This window comes from Lissotriton vulgaris, chromosome 10 (genome assembly GCF_964263255.1).
Source record: "Lissotriton vulgaris chromosome 10, aLisVul1.2, whole genome shotgun sequence".
NCBI classification, from domain to species: domain Eukaryota; kingdom Metazoa; phylum Chordata; class Amphibia; order Caudata; family Salamandridae; genus Lissotriton; species Lissotriton vulgaris.
Window position 1 is genome coordinate 249,684,180 of NC_141698.1, and position 20,781 is coordinate 249,704,960.

At 44.5% G+C, this 20,781-nt stretch overlaps 1 protein-coding gene across 2 annotated transcripts in view; it reads right to left on the reverse strand.

Moving 5' to 3' along the window:
• The window catches only part of LOC147685051 (uncharacterized), a 248,479-nt gene that overhangs the window by 181,764 nt on the left and 45,934 nt on the right, over positions 1 to 20,781 (reverse strand). The window contains exon 3 of one of the 2 annotated variants that reach the window (XM_086940936.1): positions 19,607 to 19,714. The exons of the other annotated variant lie outside the window; for it this stretch is intronic. Within the exon in view, the coding sequence (XP_086797062.1) occupies positions 19,607 to 19,714 (108 nt within the window). The remainder of the gene's footprint in view (positions 1 to 19,606; positions 19,715 to 20,781) is intronic. 2 annotated transcript variants of the gene reach the window in all.

Below are 20,781 nucleotides of genomic sequence, written 5' to 3' on the forward strand. Positions count from 1 at the left end.
TCAACATCTTGGCAATCACTACCTGCATAAAGCAAATACCAGGAGGAATACTGTTAATTATACACAATGGGAGCATTGTCCCGCTCCTGTACAAGGCAGTTCCACTTCTTATTCAAAGAGGTTCACTTATTTTACTGATTTCAATCAGTCAAATCCCAATGCATTTTATTTTAAAATGACTTAAAAAGTCCACCTCCAAGGTTACCCTTACCCACACAAAATTATTGTATTAGAAGTCCTTTTTAGACCAATTGGCTGTTGGAGGCTACGAGCTGTGAAAATATACTATTGATATTAAATCGGTTTGGGGTTCTAAAAGTTGGCAAGTGCAAGGCACTGAGGCTTTGAATCGTGCATGCCTCGTCCCGAACCATATGTTGTTTTTGAATTCTACAATTTCACAAACAACTTGCTTTGGATTGGCTACTACTAAACAAGAACAGAAGTCAAATATTAACATCTTTTTGTTACATTTGTAATAAAGCTTGAAACATTGAGAGAACCTATTTGAACCAGGTGTTGTTGAATGGTTGCACAGATTGATGCTGTGGTGGCGCGGAGTGATGTTGTGATGGCAAACGAGTGATGCTGCGGAGTTCAGTGATGCTGTGGTCGCCCATAGTGATGTTGTGGTGCCTCTGAGTGATGCTGTGGTGGTGCTGAGTGATGCTGTATGCTATGAACCTGCTTCCACAAAGAAACTGGACCAAAATCACCGATGACCAGCTCACCTCCTCACTCAACAACTCCACCCCAACCATCACGGAAAATGATGACCCCAACACCGCAGCCCGAACCCTGCATCGATGGATCTCGGACAGCACCAACACCATTGCCCCCCTCAAGAAAAACAACAATACCCGTGCCAAGAAAGCCAGATGGTTTACCACCGAACTTCGAGAGTCCAGGCGCACATGCGCCGCCTCGAAAAGACCTGGAGAAACACCAAATCCACAGAAGCCCACAACAACTTCAGAGCCACCACCAACGCCCACCATCAACTCATCAGAGAAACGAGGAAAAAAGCGATTGAAGACAGAATCTCCACCCACGCACACAACAGCAAGGAACTCTTCAGCATCAAGGAGTTCGCCCAACCCACCAGCGAGTCTACCGACATCCCTCCCTCACAAGACCTCTGCGACAAACTCAGCATCTTTTTCCACCACAAAATCAAGAGCATCTACAACAACTTTGACGAAGACAACCAACACACTGAACCCTCACCAACCACCCCCGATACCTGGAAACCAGCGATTGATGACTGGACAGCCCTCACCACCGAAGACACACTGAAGACAATGAAGTCAATCCACTCAGGGGCCCCCACGGACCCCTGCCCCCACCACATCTTCAACAGAGCCGCCAACACCATCGCACCCATGCTCTGCCACACCATCAACCGCTCCCTGGCGACCGCCTCGTTCCCCGACGACTGGAAACACGCCGAGGTCAACCCCCTCCTGAAGAAACCCTCAGCGGACCCCACCGACCTCAAAAATTACAGACCCATCTCCCTGCTCCCGTTCCCAGCGAAAGTCATCGAGAAAGCCATCAACTGCCAACTCGCAACATTCATTGAAGAACACAAAATCCTCGACTCCTCCCAATCCGGCTTCAGAAAAAACCACAGTACGGAAACCGCCCTCCTCGCCGCAACAGACGACATCCGCACCTTACTGGACAAAGGAGAAACAGTAGCCCTCATCCTCCTCGACCTATCAGCGGCGTTCGACACTGTCTCCCACCGCACCCTAATACGCAGACTCTACGATGCAGGAATCCAGGACAAGGCCCTCGACTGGATCTGCTCCTTCCTCTCCGGCAGGACGCAGCGGGTCAGACTCACCCCTTTCCTCTCGGACCCCACACCTACCACCAGCGGAGTCCCCCAGGGCTCCTCCCTCAGCCCGACGCTCTTCAACGTCTACATGGCTCCACTTGCCCCCATCGTCAGAACCTACGGACTCAACATCGTGTCATACGCAGACGACACCCAGCTCATCCTCTCCCTATCCAACGAGCCCAACACCGCCAGACGCAACTTTCGAGAAGGCATGGAAGCCGTCGCCAAATGGATGAAAAACAGCTGCCTACAACTAAACACCAACAAAACAGAAGTACTCATCATGGGCCCAAACCCCGACGCCTGGAGCGACACCTGGTGGCCCACCGCCCTCGGAAACCCGCCAACCCCCACAGACCACGCACAACCTGGGAATCATCCTGGACTCCGAGCTCAAAATGGACCACCAGATCAACTCAGTCTCATCTTCCTGCTTCCACACCCTCCGCCTCCTTCGTAAGACCTTCAAATGGATCCCCCTCGAACACCGAAAAACAGTCACTCACGCCCTGGTCACCAGCAGACTCGACTACGGCAACGCACTCTACGCCGGAATAAACAAAAACCTCATCCGCAAGCTACAGAACATCCAGAACGCCGCCGCAAGACTGGTCCTCAACCTGCCAAAACACTACCACATCTCCCAGCACCTGCGCACACTCCACTGGCTCCCCGTCGAGGCGAGAATCACCTTTAAGATGCTCACCCACGCACACAAGGCCCTCCACGGCACCGGACCAGCATACCTGAAGAGCCGACTCAAATTCCACGCACCCCAAAGGACCCTACGATCAGCCCAGCTTTCCTACGCTGTGGTCCCTCGCACCAGAAAGACCAGATCTGGAGGCCGCTCCTTCCTCGCGGCCAAAGCATGGAACGCCCTTCCGCTCCACCTCAGACAGACAAGATCGCTCCCCATCTTCGCAAGAAACCTCAAAACCTGGCTCTTCGACAGACCCCCTCCTTGATGGAATGGAACCTGCACCCCCCCCCCCCCCCCACCCCTAGCGCCTTGAGACCCTCACGGGTGAGTAGTCGCGCTCTAACAAACTCCTGATTGATTGATGCTATGCTTTGTTTTGCTATCCTATGTTTTGTTTTGTTATGCTATGCTATGTTTTGCTATCCTATGCTTTGATTTGTTATGCTATGCTGTGTTTTGTTATGCTACTTTTTTTATTGCTGTTTTGTTATGCTATGCTATGCTAGGTTTTATTATGCTATGCTATGTTTTGTTGTGTTATGCTATGCTTTGTTTTGCTATGCTATGTTTTGTTATGCTATGCTATGTTTTGTTGCGTTTGGAATGCTATGTTTTGCTATGCTATGTTTTGTTGTGTTTTGTTAAGCTATGCTATGTTTTGTTGCGTTTTGCTATGTTTTGTTATGCTATGTGTTTTGTTATGCTATGTTTTGTTATATTATGCTATGTTAGGTTATGCTATGCTTTGTTATGCTATCCTATGGTTTGTTTTGTTATGCTATGCTATGTTTAGTTTTGCTATCCTATGCTTTGTATTGTTATGCTATGCTATTTTTTGTTGTGTTTTATTATGCTATGCTTTGTTTTGCTATGCTATGTTTTGTTATGCTATGGTATGTTTTGTTGCGTTTGGTATGCTAGGTTTTGCTATGCTATTATATGTTTTGTTTTGCTATGCTATGTTTTGTTGTGTTTTGTTAAGCTATGCTATGTTTTGTTATGCTATGTTCGGTTATGCTATGCTATTGTCGGTTATGCTATGCTATGCTGTGTTATGTTTTGTTATGCTGTGTTTTGTTATGCTATGCTGGTGAGTGTGTGTCAGGGTGAGTGAGGGTCAGGGGTTGAGGGGGTGTGAGGGTGAGGGAGGGTCAGGGGTTGAGGGGGTGTGAGGGAGGGTGAGGGGGTGAGGGGGTGTGAGGGTGTGTGAGGGTGAGGGGTGTGAGGGTGAGTGAGGGGGTGTGAGGGTGAGTGAGGGGGTGTGAGGGTGAGGGGGTGTGAGGGTTTGTGAGGGTGTGTGAGGGTGAGGGGGTGTGAGGGTGAGTGAGGGTGAGTGAGGGTGAGGGGGAGGAGGCGTGAGGGTGAGGGGGCGTGAGGGTGAGGGGGCGTGAGGGTGTGTGATGGTGAGTGGTCAGGACAGTAGCAGGAGCCAGGATAACAGTTGAAGATTAGCATTAACAAAATGAATCAACGCTACATACATGTTTGTGTGTGCCCTCATAGGTGTCCATAAGTGCATTGGAGTGGGTATGTCAGTGTGTCCACTCGGATCAAATGCTTTCCCTTGGATAGTAATTCTTAGCAAACTTGTGGCCATCCATGGCATGATGTCCTCTACCTACTCCCACTGTAATGATGGCCCTGGCACAAAGATGGCACTTCTTTGCAACATGTGGGCATCCATGACATGATGCCTACCCCTGGTACAATGTTGTCTGTAGCAGAATAGTGGCATGTTTTTTCAAATTGAGCTAGAATGGTGGTAATTCTTGATGTACTGTGGGCAATGGGTGGTAATCCATGGCCAATTCTGAAATAATCCTTTCCTCTGCTTCAAGGTGGTAACACTGGGCATAATGTTGCAGTCAATAGGTTTAAGGTAGCGTGGCACTTGTGTAAATAATTTTGAATACACTTAATAGTAAGCATACTCCGAGAAGCCAGAAACATGCGAATGAACACAGGTAACATGCACACCATTTTACATGGTCAGCCAACTCTTTTAAAATGCCAGGACAGATTTTGCTTTGTTAATGGGTGTTATGAAGAGAGGGACAGGTACAACTAAACCTAAACCTAATGTGCGTGCAAGTGCTTGTTGCCGAGAGTTGTGCTGGCATGAGTTATGATGGAGTCAAACTGCTGGAAATATATCTATATTAAGTAAACCACCAACTAATCAGCCTTACAATACAGTGCAGACTTTACAAACAAGCATTGGCCCCGCAGCCAGGCCGCAAAGGAATATTTAAAAAAAAAAAGCATGGGATGAATAAAAACGCGGTAGTGAGGATTGGAGGTGAGTGTGACAAAACTCTGCAACTTGTTCCGCCTAGGTGAGGTATATGGGCACTGAAACGGCAACTGGCTCAGCCCTACTGGGGAATTGGTGTTGGGCGGCGGTATCACTCTGGAGAGACTGCGTGGTGACTGCGTTGGTCAGTTTCTGAATCAGGAGGGGCAGAGTCAGCACAGTCTGCGAGGGATCAATGTGTCTAGAGGCAAAGCATAGCGGATGTAGCATTGCAGCTAGCAAGTCAAGTGTTTTCAAGCTGAGTGTCCCTAGAGAGATGGCAACACAGCAAGATCATTTGAGGAGCAAGGCTACTGTAAATAAGCATGGTCGGCTTTCACTTTGTCCAGAAAAAAACAAGAAAGGTGCGGAGAACGCCGAGCAAAACACGGCTTTCCTGCGAAATGGATGCAAAAAAAAAACAAGCTCTCGGCATTGCTGTGGCGCGGGAGCGCATTCCTTTGAAGTCTGATGGGGGCAGGGGAGCGGATTCCTTTGAAGTCTGATGCCGAGGCTCAGACAAATGGTGGTGTGCAAGCAGCTTTCTTTGAAGTCTGATGCCGAGGCCGATGGTGTTGGATGTGCACGCGCCTGCCTCACATGCCTGCCTCACATGAGCTGTACGCGATCCGCAGCTAGGTAGTATTTTAGGACTGCTTACTATAATCTCGCCTATTCAATCCTTAACGGGATAGAATAGGCGAGACCTAAAAATTGAATGCTCCTTTTCCTGAATTAGAAGAATATCCCGGTTGCAATAATAATACAAAGTTTTGCATCAGAGAATTACAGACTCTGTTACTGAATTCTTCCTTTAACATATCCAGTTTGGATCCTAAGGGTTGGTTGCTGTGGCACAGAAGTGCTGATTCTTGCCAGCATCGTTTTCTGGGTTTAGCTCTAGGCTACACACAGGTCAGGGTGGATCCCCGTTTTGAAAGTGGCCATTCTGCGACTACCTATTCTGTGGGCAAATTATGTCAGAGTTGGCTCAAACATTCCACTTTGGCGTCAGTTAAGATGCATTTATCCAAATTGACAGACGATGTTGATCTGAATGATTTTGTAAAAGGCCCAGCTTCCGGCAGATCTAAAAGATGGATATATGCTATTGACAACGAAGTCTGGAAACTGTCCCAGGTTGAGGCGGCTTACCGCATTAGAGCTATAGATCAAGCAAATTTAGAAAAAGTGCTAGCAGTCGTAGATAACAGCATTAACACGCTCTCTTCCCGCATTTACACATTAGACAATATTGTATCATCTGTTGTTGATATTGTGCAAGATGAAGTGTCTGTTTTGTACCATGGTCAAAATCAATAGTGTTCTATTACGCAGTTTGCATGGACCTTGCAAACCTTAAAAGCTGGAAAAGTGCCATGGCACTACATAAATACGTCATTATTTGCCCAGTTTAATTTGACTGAAAATCAACGTTTTAGGTCAATGAAAGATGGAACTTTTTCTATGTTACAAATTGAAAAGTTACAATCGTTCCCATTTTCTGTGGCCGAGACCAGGCAATGTGGCTTATCCACGGGTGAATAACTCTACTTTTTCCCCTTTTCAAATTCGAAGCCTGTATGAAGTACTATGCAATTAGCAGATATGAACAGGGGTGGGGAATTCATATCGCCCGATGCCCAGGACATATTGTTTGCTGCCAGGGACAACAAGTCTTTATGTTTTTATTGTCCCTCGGACAAGTAGGCTCAACTTCCTGCAGCAGAAACCTTTCCCAGAACAGAACTCTCAAAATCCTGCTAAGCTGCTTCCAATTGCGTGCCGAGTTTATTGGGATAACTTTCTACGACGCAATAGTCCTTTGCTTCACTGAAAATGCCCAGAAATGCTTCCCTCCTTTCTGAGCACAGCGCAAGGAAACTGACATCTCTTTGAAGGTTGCAGGGCCGGCCTGACTTACACTTTTGGAAAGAAAAAAAAAACTCTGCTTACACGGTTTCATTTAGCATGAAGGCTGCCACACACAACTGCACTCTGAAAGCATTTAGGCCTGTCACCGTTGCTTGCTAGCAGAATGTGCAAGTACTGCCTTTCACAATAATCCTGTGTTTCCGAGTCTCTGCGCTCCCCAAAGCCTGCCTCGGTGGCCCCTTCCTTCAGAGGTCATTGTCCTTGGTGTAAAGCACGCGGCCCATCACCACCAGCAGCCGAGATCGCGGATGCTCCCCCCCCCAAACCCCCTCCCACTGTAGCTATTAATGTGATCATCGGAGCTATTGTCAGATCTCAGCCCACTAGGTAAAAGGCAGCAAAAGCGTGGTAAAATATAAATGATAAAGTTGCATTTGTAAAGTTGAATTTTCCAAAAACTTTGACGGTAGACAAAATATTGTGCCCAGCCCCACGTCAAAAAAGTGTTGTCAAAATCCACTTTTTGATGCGGGGCCTCGCACAATATTAGAACATTAAGTTTATGGAAAATTCATCTTTACAAATGCGACTTAAGCATTTATATTTATATTTTTACCACGCTGTTGCTGCCTCTCTTACCTAGTGGACTGAGCTCTGATAAAATACCATACTAAACCTATTTATGTGTGTGTTTGTGAGCATGGGTTCATTATTTTATAGGATTTTGACAACACTTTTTAAAGTTTTAGTGAATTGAAAGCTCGTGAGGTTCTAAAGCTAAATCTACTGACTAAGGGACCCCCACCAATAAAACCTGGGCTATAGTGAACCCCTGCCTACAGCAGCAGTGAGTTTTTTATGGGCCTCTCATCTACAACTTGGCAGATAAGAGATGATTGACTAAAAGAAAATAGAAGATGGGTTGCTAGAAAAGGGAGTGAAGGATGGAAGAGGGGCAAAGGATAGATGAGTGGGTGAATGTATGGGTGGATGAAAGGATGGATGAACGAGTGGGTAAAAGGATGGATGGATGATTGGGTAAAAGGATGGATGGATGATTGGGTAAAAGGATGGATGACTGGGTGAAAGGATGTATGTATGATTGGGTGAATGGATGGATGATTGGGTGAAAGTATGGATGAGTGGATGGATGGGTGGGTGAAAGGGTGGATGGGTGGGTGAAAGGGTGGGTGGGTGGGTGAAAGGGTGGGTGGATGAAAGGGTGGATGGGTGGGTGAAAGGATGGATGGATAATTGGGGACGAGTGGGTGAAAAGATGGATAGGTAAGAGAATGGGTGGCTCTGTGTATGTGAGAAAGAATGTGTAGCTGGGTGGATGAAAGGTTGACAAAGTAAATGGAAATCTGAGATGGATGGATCGGTGGGTAAAATGATGGACGAGTAAATAAATATAAATAAAAGTCTGAATGGATAGAAGGATTTCATAGTAATTTAAAATCTGAGATGATGGATTTATGGCAAAGTAAATGAAAATCTGAGCGGATGGATGGATGAATAAATGAATGGCAAAAGGAAAAATTGATGGCTGAAAGGAGTTATTGATTGATGGGTAAGTCAAATGATGGATGCATGGGTGGATGGATGCATGCATAGATTGTGGATGGGTGAACAGATGGGTAGATGTATGGAATGGCCAACGGATGGATGGAACGGGGAAGAGTGAATGAATGACAGAATGGAAATGTGAAATGGACATGAGCAGATAGATGTAGCATGAAATAATAATGGACAGATGCTTGGATGGAAGTGACTAAAAAGGAATTTTAGGGAGGTTTGAGCTCACTTGCATCACTTGTTTGATGCTGTCAGAGTATTGTTCAAAGTGGGGGGTATTTTAACTTTCTGGCTACTCCCTTGAATAAAACCATCAAAGGGCTTTTCCCTTTACTTAGCAGCAGAGTACGACTGTAAATCACACACCATAATCTTTTCTTTTCATAAGAACCCCACCTACGTATCACTCATCACATAGAGGATACTACCTGTGCAAATGGAATAAGCTGTGCAAGCGTGGCCTGTGCAAAGCTTGATTTGTGCACTATACTGAAGATGCTAGGAACAATGGTAATGCAAGGCTCAACTATGTCTTACATGAGATCCACATGGTACCTGAGCTACACTGCGTATGATCTTTACAGTGACCTGCGCAGGACATGAGCTGTATAATAGTTATGAACAGTGCTGTGCATGATTCATGTAAGGGGAGGGATAGTGCATGAGTGAATTGTTAAATAGAAGGTGTAAAGTGTATGAGATGCACTATAGAGGATATCAGTTGCTCTAGAGATGAGGTTTGCCATGCCCGTGGGTTGTGCAGGAGCTATGCAGAACACTAGCTGTGTGGAGTTTGAGCTTTACTGTGCATGAAATCTGCATGGTATGACTTGGAAGAGGCAACTAAGTAAATTGCTGTAAAAGGCATGACCTTTCTTCTTAACATCTTTGATGACAAGTCAGTGCCTGCTGTAACCATAGTACCTTAATAGTTTGTTAAATGGCCCGTCTTCGGGGTTTTCTAACGGATGCATTTTTACTTGCTGGTTTCCTCATATCCCCCCATTGCCTCTGAAACAAATTGGTAGTTTCTCAGGGAAATAATATAGTGACACATTTGCATTTGTTTGCTAGAGGTATGATCGCCCACAGTTTATTCGGCTTGTCGGGGTGCTAATGTTTAAACAAAATTGTGTAACATGTTCATGGGTCAAGTGCATTAAAGTTAAGTCGAGCAGAGAATTCAAGTCAGATACATTCAAACACAGTCAGCAGGAATTTCAGCTTGCATTACTGATAGGGGATCCAATAAAAGCAGTTGTTCATGGTCTGATACATTTACAAGTTGTGGCTGTGTATAGCTTCCAGAAGGCTCCTTTATTATGTGCAAGTGTATAAAGAAAAATGGAAGCAAGAGTGTCTGTTTTCAAAATAAAATCACCAATGTACCCCAAACAATGTGCTCCTTGAAAAAGCGACGAAGAGAGCAAAATAGTTGCAACTTAAAAATGGTTGTAGTGTGCAGAAAGCTACAATGCAGAGTTTGAAAACATTAACTACCATTGCACTAAGGAATCATTTAATACATCACCTTTGGTGCATGTCAATATTTTAATAACAAAATAAAGGCAAATCAAAGTAAAACTACTTAAAGAAAAATAATTAGGCCCCCCCACTCATAACAGAATGTAACAAATTTGCATTAAAGATCTATTAAATTGCATTGGTGCAGAATTAAGACTTTCCGAAATTCATAAGCGTTTACCTAAGTTGGCCTGGAAACCTACAACAGTTCCATGTTCGTAAACACACTCTTTACAAACATATAATGTATTACCTTTTTCAGGGTGCAGAGGGGGTAAGAGAGGAGTTTATTGTGTCGTTAAACAATGTGTGTTGCACGCATGCACACATTTGCACCGCAATCTAGGTCTGGAAAAAACAACTTTTTGCTAGTGAATACTTTTATAGGTACAAACGCAATCTTTGTGTGTCTAAGCCAAACTTACATGTATTGATAGCTTACATTTTGACTCTGTAACTAGATTGCCTACAAATTCTTGCCAAACTATGAAAGTCTACATATTGGATATGTAAATGTAAATGTAAATGTAAGGTGTTTTGTAGCGCGCTCAATTACTACCTGAGTATCCTGGCGCGAATGACCGCTGGGGAACCCGTCCTGGCTTTCCCTGTGAGATGGTCCCATGCTGGGTATCTCCAAGGTGAAGCCAGGCATCCCCGGCGTCTGTGGGGGGCCGTTGTAGCGATGAGGCAAGCTTAATGCCCAGAGTTACCGAGTGTGATCACTGCCCAAAGTGGGCACCGAGGCGAGAATTATCAGTCCGCTGACCCTGGTCCTCGACCCTGCCGCGTCGGGAATCGAACCCTGGTCCCGGGCCGTTCTCAGCCTCCGGGTCTGCCGCCTCTAACCAGTGAGCCACACCTCGCCACAAGTGCTTGATATAGTGCTTGGCATATGATCACATTTCTAGCAAACCAGGGAACCAAGCTAGAGTGAGATGAAGGGAACTGTCCACAAATTACAATGTGAATAGTGTCAGACAGGGGCAGTCTCCTTGATCCTCAGTTGGTAACTGAGGCACTGGACTGGAAGTAGAATATAAGTTTATTTACAGTAACATTTTGTGAAAATGAGTGAATGTTTACAAATATAAATTGTCAGGTTAGTCCACAAGTCTCTTCCTCAGACTAGAAAGAGAGCATTGATACAATAAGGGCAGTGAACTTCAATATAATGAAAGTGCTGATATATTCAGAGGCTTACCATGACCTTGAGCAGAGCTCACTCAAACAGAGACTGAATATTCAATAAATGTTATCAGTTCCATTGGGACAATAGTACACCAAACGCTGATTGCAGTTTTATGGATATGTTCTTATATTTCCCATGACCGGGACCGCTGTCTCTAATAATATAGTAAAATGAGCCCTGACAGAATCAGAAAGGTTGCTATCCAAACTCTTATATGAGAATACGGTCATGAATTGAAACCTCATTGTTTGCTACCAAATGGGACAAGTAGATTTTTTTTAAAGGACAAGTAGATTTCTGAAACATTTTGTCCTTCGGACAAGAAGATATTTTTTAAAATTCCACACCCCTGTATGAAACTCTGGGCACCGCTTATCTCCATGAAGCTTGGTCGCTACCATTTACCTATAGATGCCTTAGGGAGGGAAAAGAGGTTTACTTGAATGGTGAGGGTTGTACTACAACACCAGATCACTCATTAATGTGTAGAAATATCCAATTGCATGGCTCTTGTAACCAGAACGAGACAAATTTAGCCTGTATTTTGAAAGGTACACCAGCACCTGCTATCATACCAACATTCACATTATTGGCAAACAGGAGTTATTTACTTTTAAATAATGAAGATTGTTGTGGGATGGTAGCAGGAATTCCTTATGTGGTTACCGTCAGTGAGCGTGTGGTTTGCTGTAAAAATGTAATGTTCCCTCCTCCGCATGGGAAGCTTGATGTTTCCATCTGGCCGACGATTCTGACCTTGAAAACAGAGTTCAACAAGATGAGTTGCATAAGAGCTCTATTGTCCCAGAAGGAAGTTGCCCTCACACCTGCTTGTGAAACGTTCGTCCTTCATGTGGCGAACACCGCACGGAGGTGCAGGCTTTATTAAATACTGATTTGCCCGTGCATTTCAGTGAGTTAGTTCACAGTATCTTTAATGCACCCTCCACCACAGGGCTGGATCAATTTTTTAAAGTTGTTAGCAGTGGCCTTGTGACTTCTTTCCAAACTTAGGGGCACATTATGATGGAGGATTTTCTGCATCCTCCGGGCCGGCGGAAGCCACCGCCGGTCCGGCGGAAGCCACCGCCGACCCGGCGGATGCGGAAAATCCTCTGCGGACCCACCAAAGACCCACCTCCACATTAGGATGGCTGGTGGGTCCTGGTTTAGGTCCGCTGCTTTTCTGCCGCGGTTGGCTTACAACCGCAGTGGAAAAGGCCCAATATGGTGGCGGTGTCTCACAGACACCGCCAGCCTTATTAGGATGTCTAAATGTCAATGCCTTTACACGGCGGCATGTCCGCCGTGCAAAGGCATACAGATTCTTGTTTGGGGGCCCGTTGCGGGCACCCAGGGGTTAAGGGGGCGTGGGGGGTGCACATGGGGGGTACCTATGGTACCCCCTGCATTTGCGTGCACAGAGCGGCAGGCACCGCGCGGTGCCAGCCGCTTTGTGCATGCAAATGCAGAGCTTTCATTTTTAACATTGCGGCGGGTGCTGCTTGAAGCAGTACCCGCCGCAATGTTAAAAATAGAGGATGTGACCGCCAGGGTGGCGGTCACATCCTAATTTCACAGGAGGGAACTCCGCAGGCCATGCGGAGGTTCCCTCCTCCTCTAGGTTCGCGGACGGACTCAAGTCCGTCCGCGATCATAATGAGCCCCTATATTTGGTGTGTTCCCGGCATTTTTTCATTCAATTTTTTCCAGCCTGTTTGGTGATTTTCCCTTAATGCTGGCTCTGTTTGCAGGCGTACTTCTGCTGTTTTGTTTATTTCAAAATGGATGCACGTCCTGTATTGTGAGAAGATCTGTCTCGACTGCTGCTGCGCCGCAGCCGAATGCTTGAGTATTATGGAGCGCTGCCTCTTGCTACATTGAGTGCGGTTTATGGATTATCGTTTCGATTTTCCTACTTTACATGCATCCAGCCTGTCTTTCATTGCTTGAGTTGCAATTTCGACAGGGCCCTGGATTTGTGTCTCTGCAATACAGTGTCTCCCAATGCGGATTATGATCAACTTATGAGCCCCTAAGTTGCTCATGAATTGCTTTGTTCTTGCAGAGGGATTATGGCCTTTGCAGCGATGCCATGGAGTCCTGGGACATTGGAATATTTTCGCAGCGGCGCAAGATTTCTTGGCACTTAGCTTCATTGAAGAAACACAGAGTTGTCCTTGGATGGTGCTAGAGGCTCCGGTAATTGAAGAACATGTATGTCCTTTCCCTTTGCTAAATTGGATGACTGACATGTTTTCGGATGAGAACAGTGACTTCCTATTGGAGGCTGTTGCTACGTATTTTGCACATACATTGTTAGATTGAGATGGGTCATCGCTTCTCTCTCTTCCATGACCGAGGTCACAAGTTGGACATCGGATATTTTTTATATATTTTTTCTCTTAGCTTCATTTTTTTCTGCCCAGACCTATTGACTTCATTATGTCCATGGCTAGAAGTACATTCAAAATATGGAGTTTTTTGTTCCCGTTTTTTCCCTGTGGCAATTTGAACTTGGTTCTGACAGTTGTTCTTGAACTCTGCTTTCCAAATTTGCCCTTTGTCTTATACGTGCTCGGATCAAGGGAGGGTGTCATGTAGATGAGCCTTGCATTTACACTGTGTTAAGTTAGCATGAGCTTATTACAAGTTTAAACACCATTTTTCCTTTCTGCTGCCTTTGCACATGGCACACATTATTATAAATGTTTAGAGTCTAGCAGACGGTTTTGCTTCACACAAGAATAAGATGTTTTCCTATAGTAGCGGGCTTGCTTGGTAAGCTTTGTCGGAACAGTGAGTGCCGAGGCATTCAAGGTTATTTCAACACAGTGGTTGTTGTTCGGTCTGATCAGCGCACGTTCTAAACATACCATATATGCAGCTGTGGCCACCTCTGATTTTGGCGCGTTTAATAATCCATTGCGCAGGCATGCTCACACACTTGGATTACATTTGCAAGCAGAAAGCCAGTGTAGAAAATTATGTGATCCATTTCTACTTGGACCAGAGGTATGGAGTCGCCCTTGTAAACCCAAGAGACCTTCTGTAGATATAAAATAACCTACTAGCAAGGGAAGGTGATATCTAGGTGTAATCTAGCCCATTTCGATTCATCATTTTAACATGCTTTCTCCCTTTGTATTTTATGGAATAGTAACTATGCTGATAATCTTGTTGCTTATAATAGGTCTGCTTGTATTAGCCAAGATATTGCGCCTGAAAACACGGCATTAGAAATAAATATTTCAAACTTGCAAGTGTCCTCATTTACTCCTCGTTTTAGACTGGTATGAGAGTATAAAGAAAGAGTGTTCATGTGCTCCACATTGCCTGAGGTATTTTAAGTTCCATGTTCTGGGTTGTCTCACCATTGGGGGTATGGAAGAACCAATGAGACACTGATTGCTAGTCTGGTAGGGGGTTATTTTGGCTACTAAGGTGAGTTTTGGTACACCCTAATTCACTGAGGTTCCAAGTCTCTGTGCACAGTTCTGTATATGAGCAGAATCCCTGCTACAGTAGCTTTTGCTAATGCCCCATTTCAGCTTTTTTAGTTCGGTTCTTTGCTGTCTCAGGGAGTAGGGGAGCAATAGGTTCCCAGAGTCAATACATGGAAATTTTATAGAGCAGTTTATAGTTCTTTTGAGGCTTTTATTTGGGTGCCTTGTGCTATAGTTAGCCTTCTCCCTTGCTCGAGGGGCAGTGGGCACCTCGTTTTTATTGTGATGCATGGGGTTCTCTTAAACTGATTGTAAAGCGTTCCCAGTTTTGTATACAGTCTGTTGTAATCGGGTGTGAAAGTATAAGGTTTTTTGCTGATTCTGACAAGGACTCAATACTTTCTGCCGTGAATTGGAGTCCCTTGTAGATTGAGGAATAACTGGATCCCCAGGGTGGAGCCGGATGAATGCCTGAAGGTGCACTTGCAGCTACGTAGATTTCTTGTGGGCGAGGGGCGCTGTCCCCCTTGTCACCCAATCTAAAGCCGGTTATGAATGAAAACAACGAGAGACTGTTGAATGTGTAATCCAGGATTGAGCCACTTGTTGCGGAGTAATGACTGGCTGTGGGAGGAAAATCGCCAGAAATTCTTCCTTTAAGGGCTCTAAGGTTGAAGTGTTTTAGGTCTTCCAGTAGACGTCTATTTTTTTTTTATTTGTTCTCCAGTAGGGAAAATCCCCTTGTGTTGGTATATTGCAATTTGAGGATTGGAGACTTGCTTTGTTGCCTTCTGACGATCCCAAAAGATATTGATTCAGATCCCCCGACAGGATAAGATTTGGCGATTCAACAATGTCCATGTATATAGTTATTTGGCCGATAGGTTTTGCTGAATCGATAGCTAAACGTTTTGGGTGAATGTAGGCATTGACAATAGCTACTTCGTTGTGTACCCCTGCCAAGAAGAATGTGAATTTAACTGCTAATGTGACCTCTGTTGCAGGACCAACTGCAGCTGCTGTGGGTATGGTGGATGTGGATATGTAAGTAGCCAGCCCACCTGAGGAATGGCCGGTTTTCCCGCTTTTTGTGGCTGGTGTTGCAGAGCAGAAGAATCCTTCCTGAAGAAATTCAAGGGCCTGGGAGAGAGATACAGAAAGAGAAAGCAGGTGCTTTCGATCATACCAACTTTGAAAAGTCTTCCAGTGCCTGGCATACGACGACCTGGTGGACAACCTCCGGTAAGCTAGACCAGATGAGGAGACAGAGGCAGAAAGACCCTGTAACATCAATCACCATACAATACCCAAGCTACCAGCTTGATTTTCACCAGACTTGACCGGGAGAAACAGAAAACTCTAGGGAGAAGGGACCGAAGGAAGCTGCCAATGCAGACTCACCTTCATTGCCATCAGAAGAGGAAACCAGATAGAGCGGGCCATGCCTGAGCCACCAGAATGATATGACATGAGCCCTCTCCCTCCAACCCCGAATCAGAAACTTCTGTATTAAAGGAAACAGAGGAAAATCAAACATCAGGCCAGTCAGCCAAGGACATGCCAGGGCATCCACTCCTGAAGACGACTTCGCCCATCCCCCAGAAAGAAAAAAAAAAACAGGGAAAAGGGGCATTGCGAAGACTTGCAAACAGATCCACCTGGGGGCGTCCCCACAGCTGACACAGCCTGGCAAACATGTGGGGAGAGAGATGAAATTCCTGAGAGGACAGAATCTCCCTGTGAAGGCGATCGGCCTGAAAATTTAGAACTCCCTGAATGATAATGGCCTGAAGAAAACCCACATGAGAATTAACCCACAGAAACAGCTGATCTGCAAACCATGACAATGGCTGCTGGGCTCTTGTCCCCCCACCCCGCCCACGATGATTGACATTGGACTTGGCAGTGGTACTGTCCATGTGAATGGCAACATACTTGTCGGTGAGAAACAAGAAGGACTAGAAAAATGGCCCCAGTTCTCTCCAACTGGATGACCGATAACTCTAGCTAACATCCCATAAGCCCTTGACCGGAAGAGCCCCGGACCATGCCCCCCAGCCACTATCGCTTGCATCCTTTGTGATGATCATATACAACAACAAACCCCTTACACAATTATAGACATCCTACTATAGTCAATAAAAAATGTCCCAAAGAGGTGCAGTAGATTTTTTTTAAACTTTTTTTATTTTCAAATAGTAAAAATCTATGATCTCTTTTTTTCTTGTTTTGAATATAAATATATTATAAATCACATAAATTACATTCAGCATATACAGTATTGTTTGAAATACATCTCAACCAAGAGAGCCCCCCATCTAGTAGAGTGAGAACCACCTCAATTCGGTACATGTCCCTACAATAAACAAACACAAAAAACATGTAGTGAAAACTAACAAGGTCAAAAAGACTAACGAAATTACAGTACAATCCAACTCAAGACAGTTTCATTTCACACAACGCATTTCAAATGTACAATACACAAACACAACGTATTTGTACGTTACATGTAATGTAATCTCAACCAAGATAGTTAGTATATGTGGAATTAGGTTCACACGTTACAATGTGGTGTCTTTTTCCTATATTTAACAGCTTTGTGAATAGGTTACCAGGATAGTTATTTATATATGTATATTTTTTTCCTCGATCTTTACAGCCTCTTTGTATTCCACGGATGGCTGTATCATACATCATGGTTCATCTGTAGGATCTGAAATCTGATCGGTTTTCTGATATTTGTTCTATACGATCATCTTTTGAATATGTAAGTTGGAGCCCACTTAGGATCCATGGGTCTCTATAGTTTCGGGAATCTGTTCTGGTCTAGTAACTTATTTTTACTGTGTTTCTACTCAGCCCGTATTCAAGATCTAGACCATGCTCCCATAAGTCGCCTTTGGGTATACCACGTGAGCAGTTTTCAGAACCTACAAGTATGTATAAATGTAACCGCTCTAATCTATCCTATCCAGATTAACTAGAAGGGCATTAGGTAGTGATTCTGTATCTGTTTCTTCTGTATTTCAGCCTGCGGTAAGCTCTGAATTTGAGGATCACCTTGTGGGTCCAGTTTACACAGGGGATCTAGTGTACCGTTTTTAAAGTAGTAGGCATGCCATCTCCTATCTTGATTTATTTCTAACAAATCCCATAGCGGGGGTTGTAATAACTGACCATTCTTCTAGATTTTAACTTGAGTGTTAGAATAGGTGGTTCTAATTGTTTAAGGCACCTTATGAGCCCCGATGATACATATTTTCATCTGGTAGTTAGGACTTCATCTAAAAGTATGTATAGTATCTTAAGGTCTTACTCTTCAAGTTTCTCTCCCATAACGTGTGTATGAGGAAATTCATTTGCCTTCTGTTTCTCTTGGTATAGGGTACTTTATGAATATACCCACTCTTTATTTTTCTTATTTTTAATTTTATGTATTTCCTTATCTTTTTCATTCTATTAGGTCACTTGGTTATGGTCTCTCTTCTTCACCGGGTTATCACTAAGTAAACACTCACATCATGTGTTCTTGTGGTGATGGAAACGTTGTGCGTTATGGCACTTCTCTTATTCACTGGGAGTCACATTTGATATTCTTGATCCTCTGCGAATCAATGTTTTGGTGACATGAAGTAACTATGTTCAGAATTACTTATTATGCTCTGTTCCCACAGAGATGCCTGTATAAACTGTATGGAGCCTTCAAATGCATCATCATATTACTATATTTGAATTGTTAAACATACTGTGTCTGATTTTAGAGCAACATAAGAAATCAGCGCCCTGATGAAGGATGGTACATGTTTTTTTCCGAAACGCGCGACGGCGCAATTGTGTTGGTTGTGTACTGTACATTTAAAATACGTTGTGTAAATTGTAACTGTGTCTAGAGTTCTATTGTACTGTAATTTTGTTACTCTTTTTGATATTGTTAATTTTCACTACTTTTTTTGCTTTTTGTTTTTAGGTTTGTTGTAGGGACATGTACCGAATTGAGGTGCTTCTCACTCTACTGGATGGGGGCTCTCTTGGTTGAGATGTATTTCAAACATTACTGTTTATGCTGAATGTAATTTATGTGATTTATAATATATTTATAGTCAAAACAAGAAAAAAAGATATAGATTTTTCCTATTTGAAAATAAAAAAAAGTTTTTTAAAATCTACTGCTCCTCTGTGGTACATTTTATATCGACTATAGTAGGATGTCTATAATTGTGTAAGGTGTTTGTTGTTGATGATATTTTTCCCTGGTTTTCCCCTTACTCATTTCTTTCAAAGGGACCCTCTTTTGTATATTGAATCCGTTGTGATTATCACCTGAGCAGGAAAGAGAACACCATTCAAGATTTTGGAAGAAACAAGCAACCAATTGAGTTCCCTTCGAACCACTATTGTCACAGGAAGACGACAAGGTATATCCTGCACATTGGGAACCCACTATCTCACGATGAATCTTGCGAGGATATTGGAGGTGCCATCTGGCCCAGGGAATCGAAAACATGGACAGACAGATCACCCTGCATCATCATCCATAGCTTGACCTTCTGAAAAGGAGGTGACAACAGCTCCCACAAATAAGAATTAATCTTGATTGCTCTCGAGTCTGGCAAAGTGACAATGCCCAGATCCGTCAGGAACCGAGCACCTACGAAAATGCGATCCAGAGTCTGAGTCAGCTGGGATTTTTTCGCATTTATCAAAGAAGACACAGCACAAGATCCAGCAATGTCCTCACATGTGAGGAGGCCAGGCGAAGAGAAGTGCCCTTGACCAGGCAGTCTCTAAGGTAACGAAAGAAAGAAATTCCTGCAGGAGGAGAACATCCATCAGAGGGGCCAAGACCTTAGTAAACACATGTGGGGCGGACTTCAGCCGGAAAGGAAGAACCTGGAACTGAAAATGCTTTGAACCCACAACAGACACAGAAACAGTTGATGACTCTGGACTAGGACATGCAGGTATGCATCCTGAAGGTCGATAGTCACCATGAAGTCTCCTGGGGACAGCAGAGGAAAGTGCTGCTGCACTGACAAGATCTTGAATGGAATGCTAGCTACCCAGAGATTGAGGCGCTTCAGGTCCAACGCAGGCCGAAACTCCTGTGACACCTCTGAGCCAGAAAGACTATAGAGGATACCCCTTGACTGACCTTATCCCGTAACACATGCCAATTGCCTTTTCCTACAGCAGAGCAACACCAGTCAAGAGGGCTTCCTTCTTCACTGGATTCCTTGGGACAAGAGTAGGGATGCACACCCTATCGGGAGAAAGAAAGAGAAAGTCGATTAGTTAACCGCTTCAAATGATATTGGATACCAACGTGCCTGAGATGGAGAAAGCCCAGGCTGAAAGAAAGGCCACTATTCTTCCTCCCACTGGCCCTGGATCTGAGGAACAGAGATAGTCTGGACCACCAGTCTTTGCTAGAACATCCAGCTTCTTCCCTCTTCTAAGCAGACACCTTCTCCTCATGGATGAAAAGGTACAGGTGTCCTTACGAGGGATATCCCTGGAGTCCCTGGAATGCATTTGATTCCAAGGCTTAGTTTATTTACTAGAAGATGCCCTATAGGCCCAAGGAAGTTTATTGTCCTTAAAGGACTTCCTGATAAGACCATCTAATTGCTCCCTAAACAACGTGCTGGTTCAGAAAGTTGTTTCTGAAAAGAAGACTTCTCTGCCAGATTAGGCTTCCAGTCCTGCAACCAGAGGTTCCGTCTGGCCATCATAGTAGAAGAGGATGCCACGGAAGCGGCCTTGATCAAGTCCAACACATTTGCCAGGAATTTTGCCTGTAGTTCCATATGCATCAGTACATCAGTCACATCAGTCACATCAGAACCTTCCTGCTTGGCTTCCGCCAGAGCCTCAAAATCCTTAACTAAGGACTGTGCAGTCAAAGCCCCATATGACGTTCTCCTGGAACCAAATTAGAGGCAGTAGAAGATTTCTTAAGGCCACCATCAGCCTTGTGTTCAACATGATCCAAGGGAAAAAAAGCCATCCGGGTTGAACGAGGATGTGCCAATGAGTGGGGCCAGGATGGAGTCCACTTCAATAGCAAGGGGCAACACCATATCCCCATTCGCCAAGGAATTGGATTTCAGGAGAAAACATAGCGTTTGCATATATTCTTATTCTTCCCATGACCGGAAGATGGCCTCCTTAACCTTGAAGGGAAAAGGTAACACCAGCACCGCAGGCTTGCAAACCGCAGAAAGAGATCCTCTGCAGCACCCTCCACCGGAGGCAATGCCATATCTGGTTTATCTATAATAGGGGACAAAATATCAGCTAGTTCCTCTCTAGATATAAGCTTTCCTC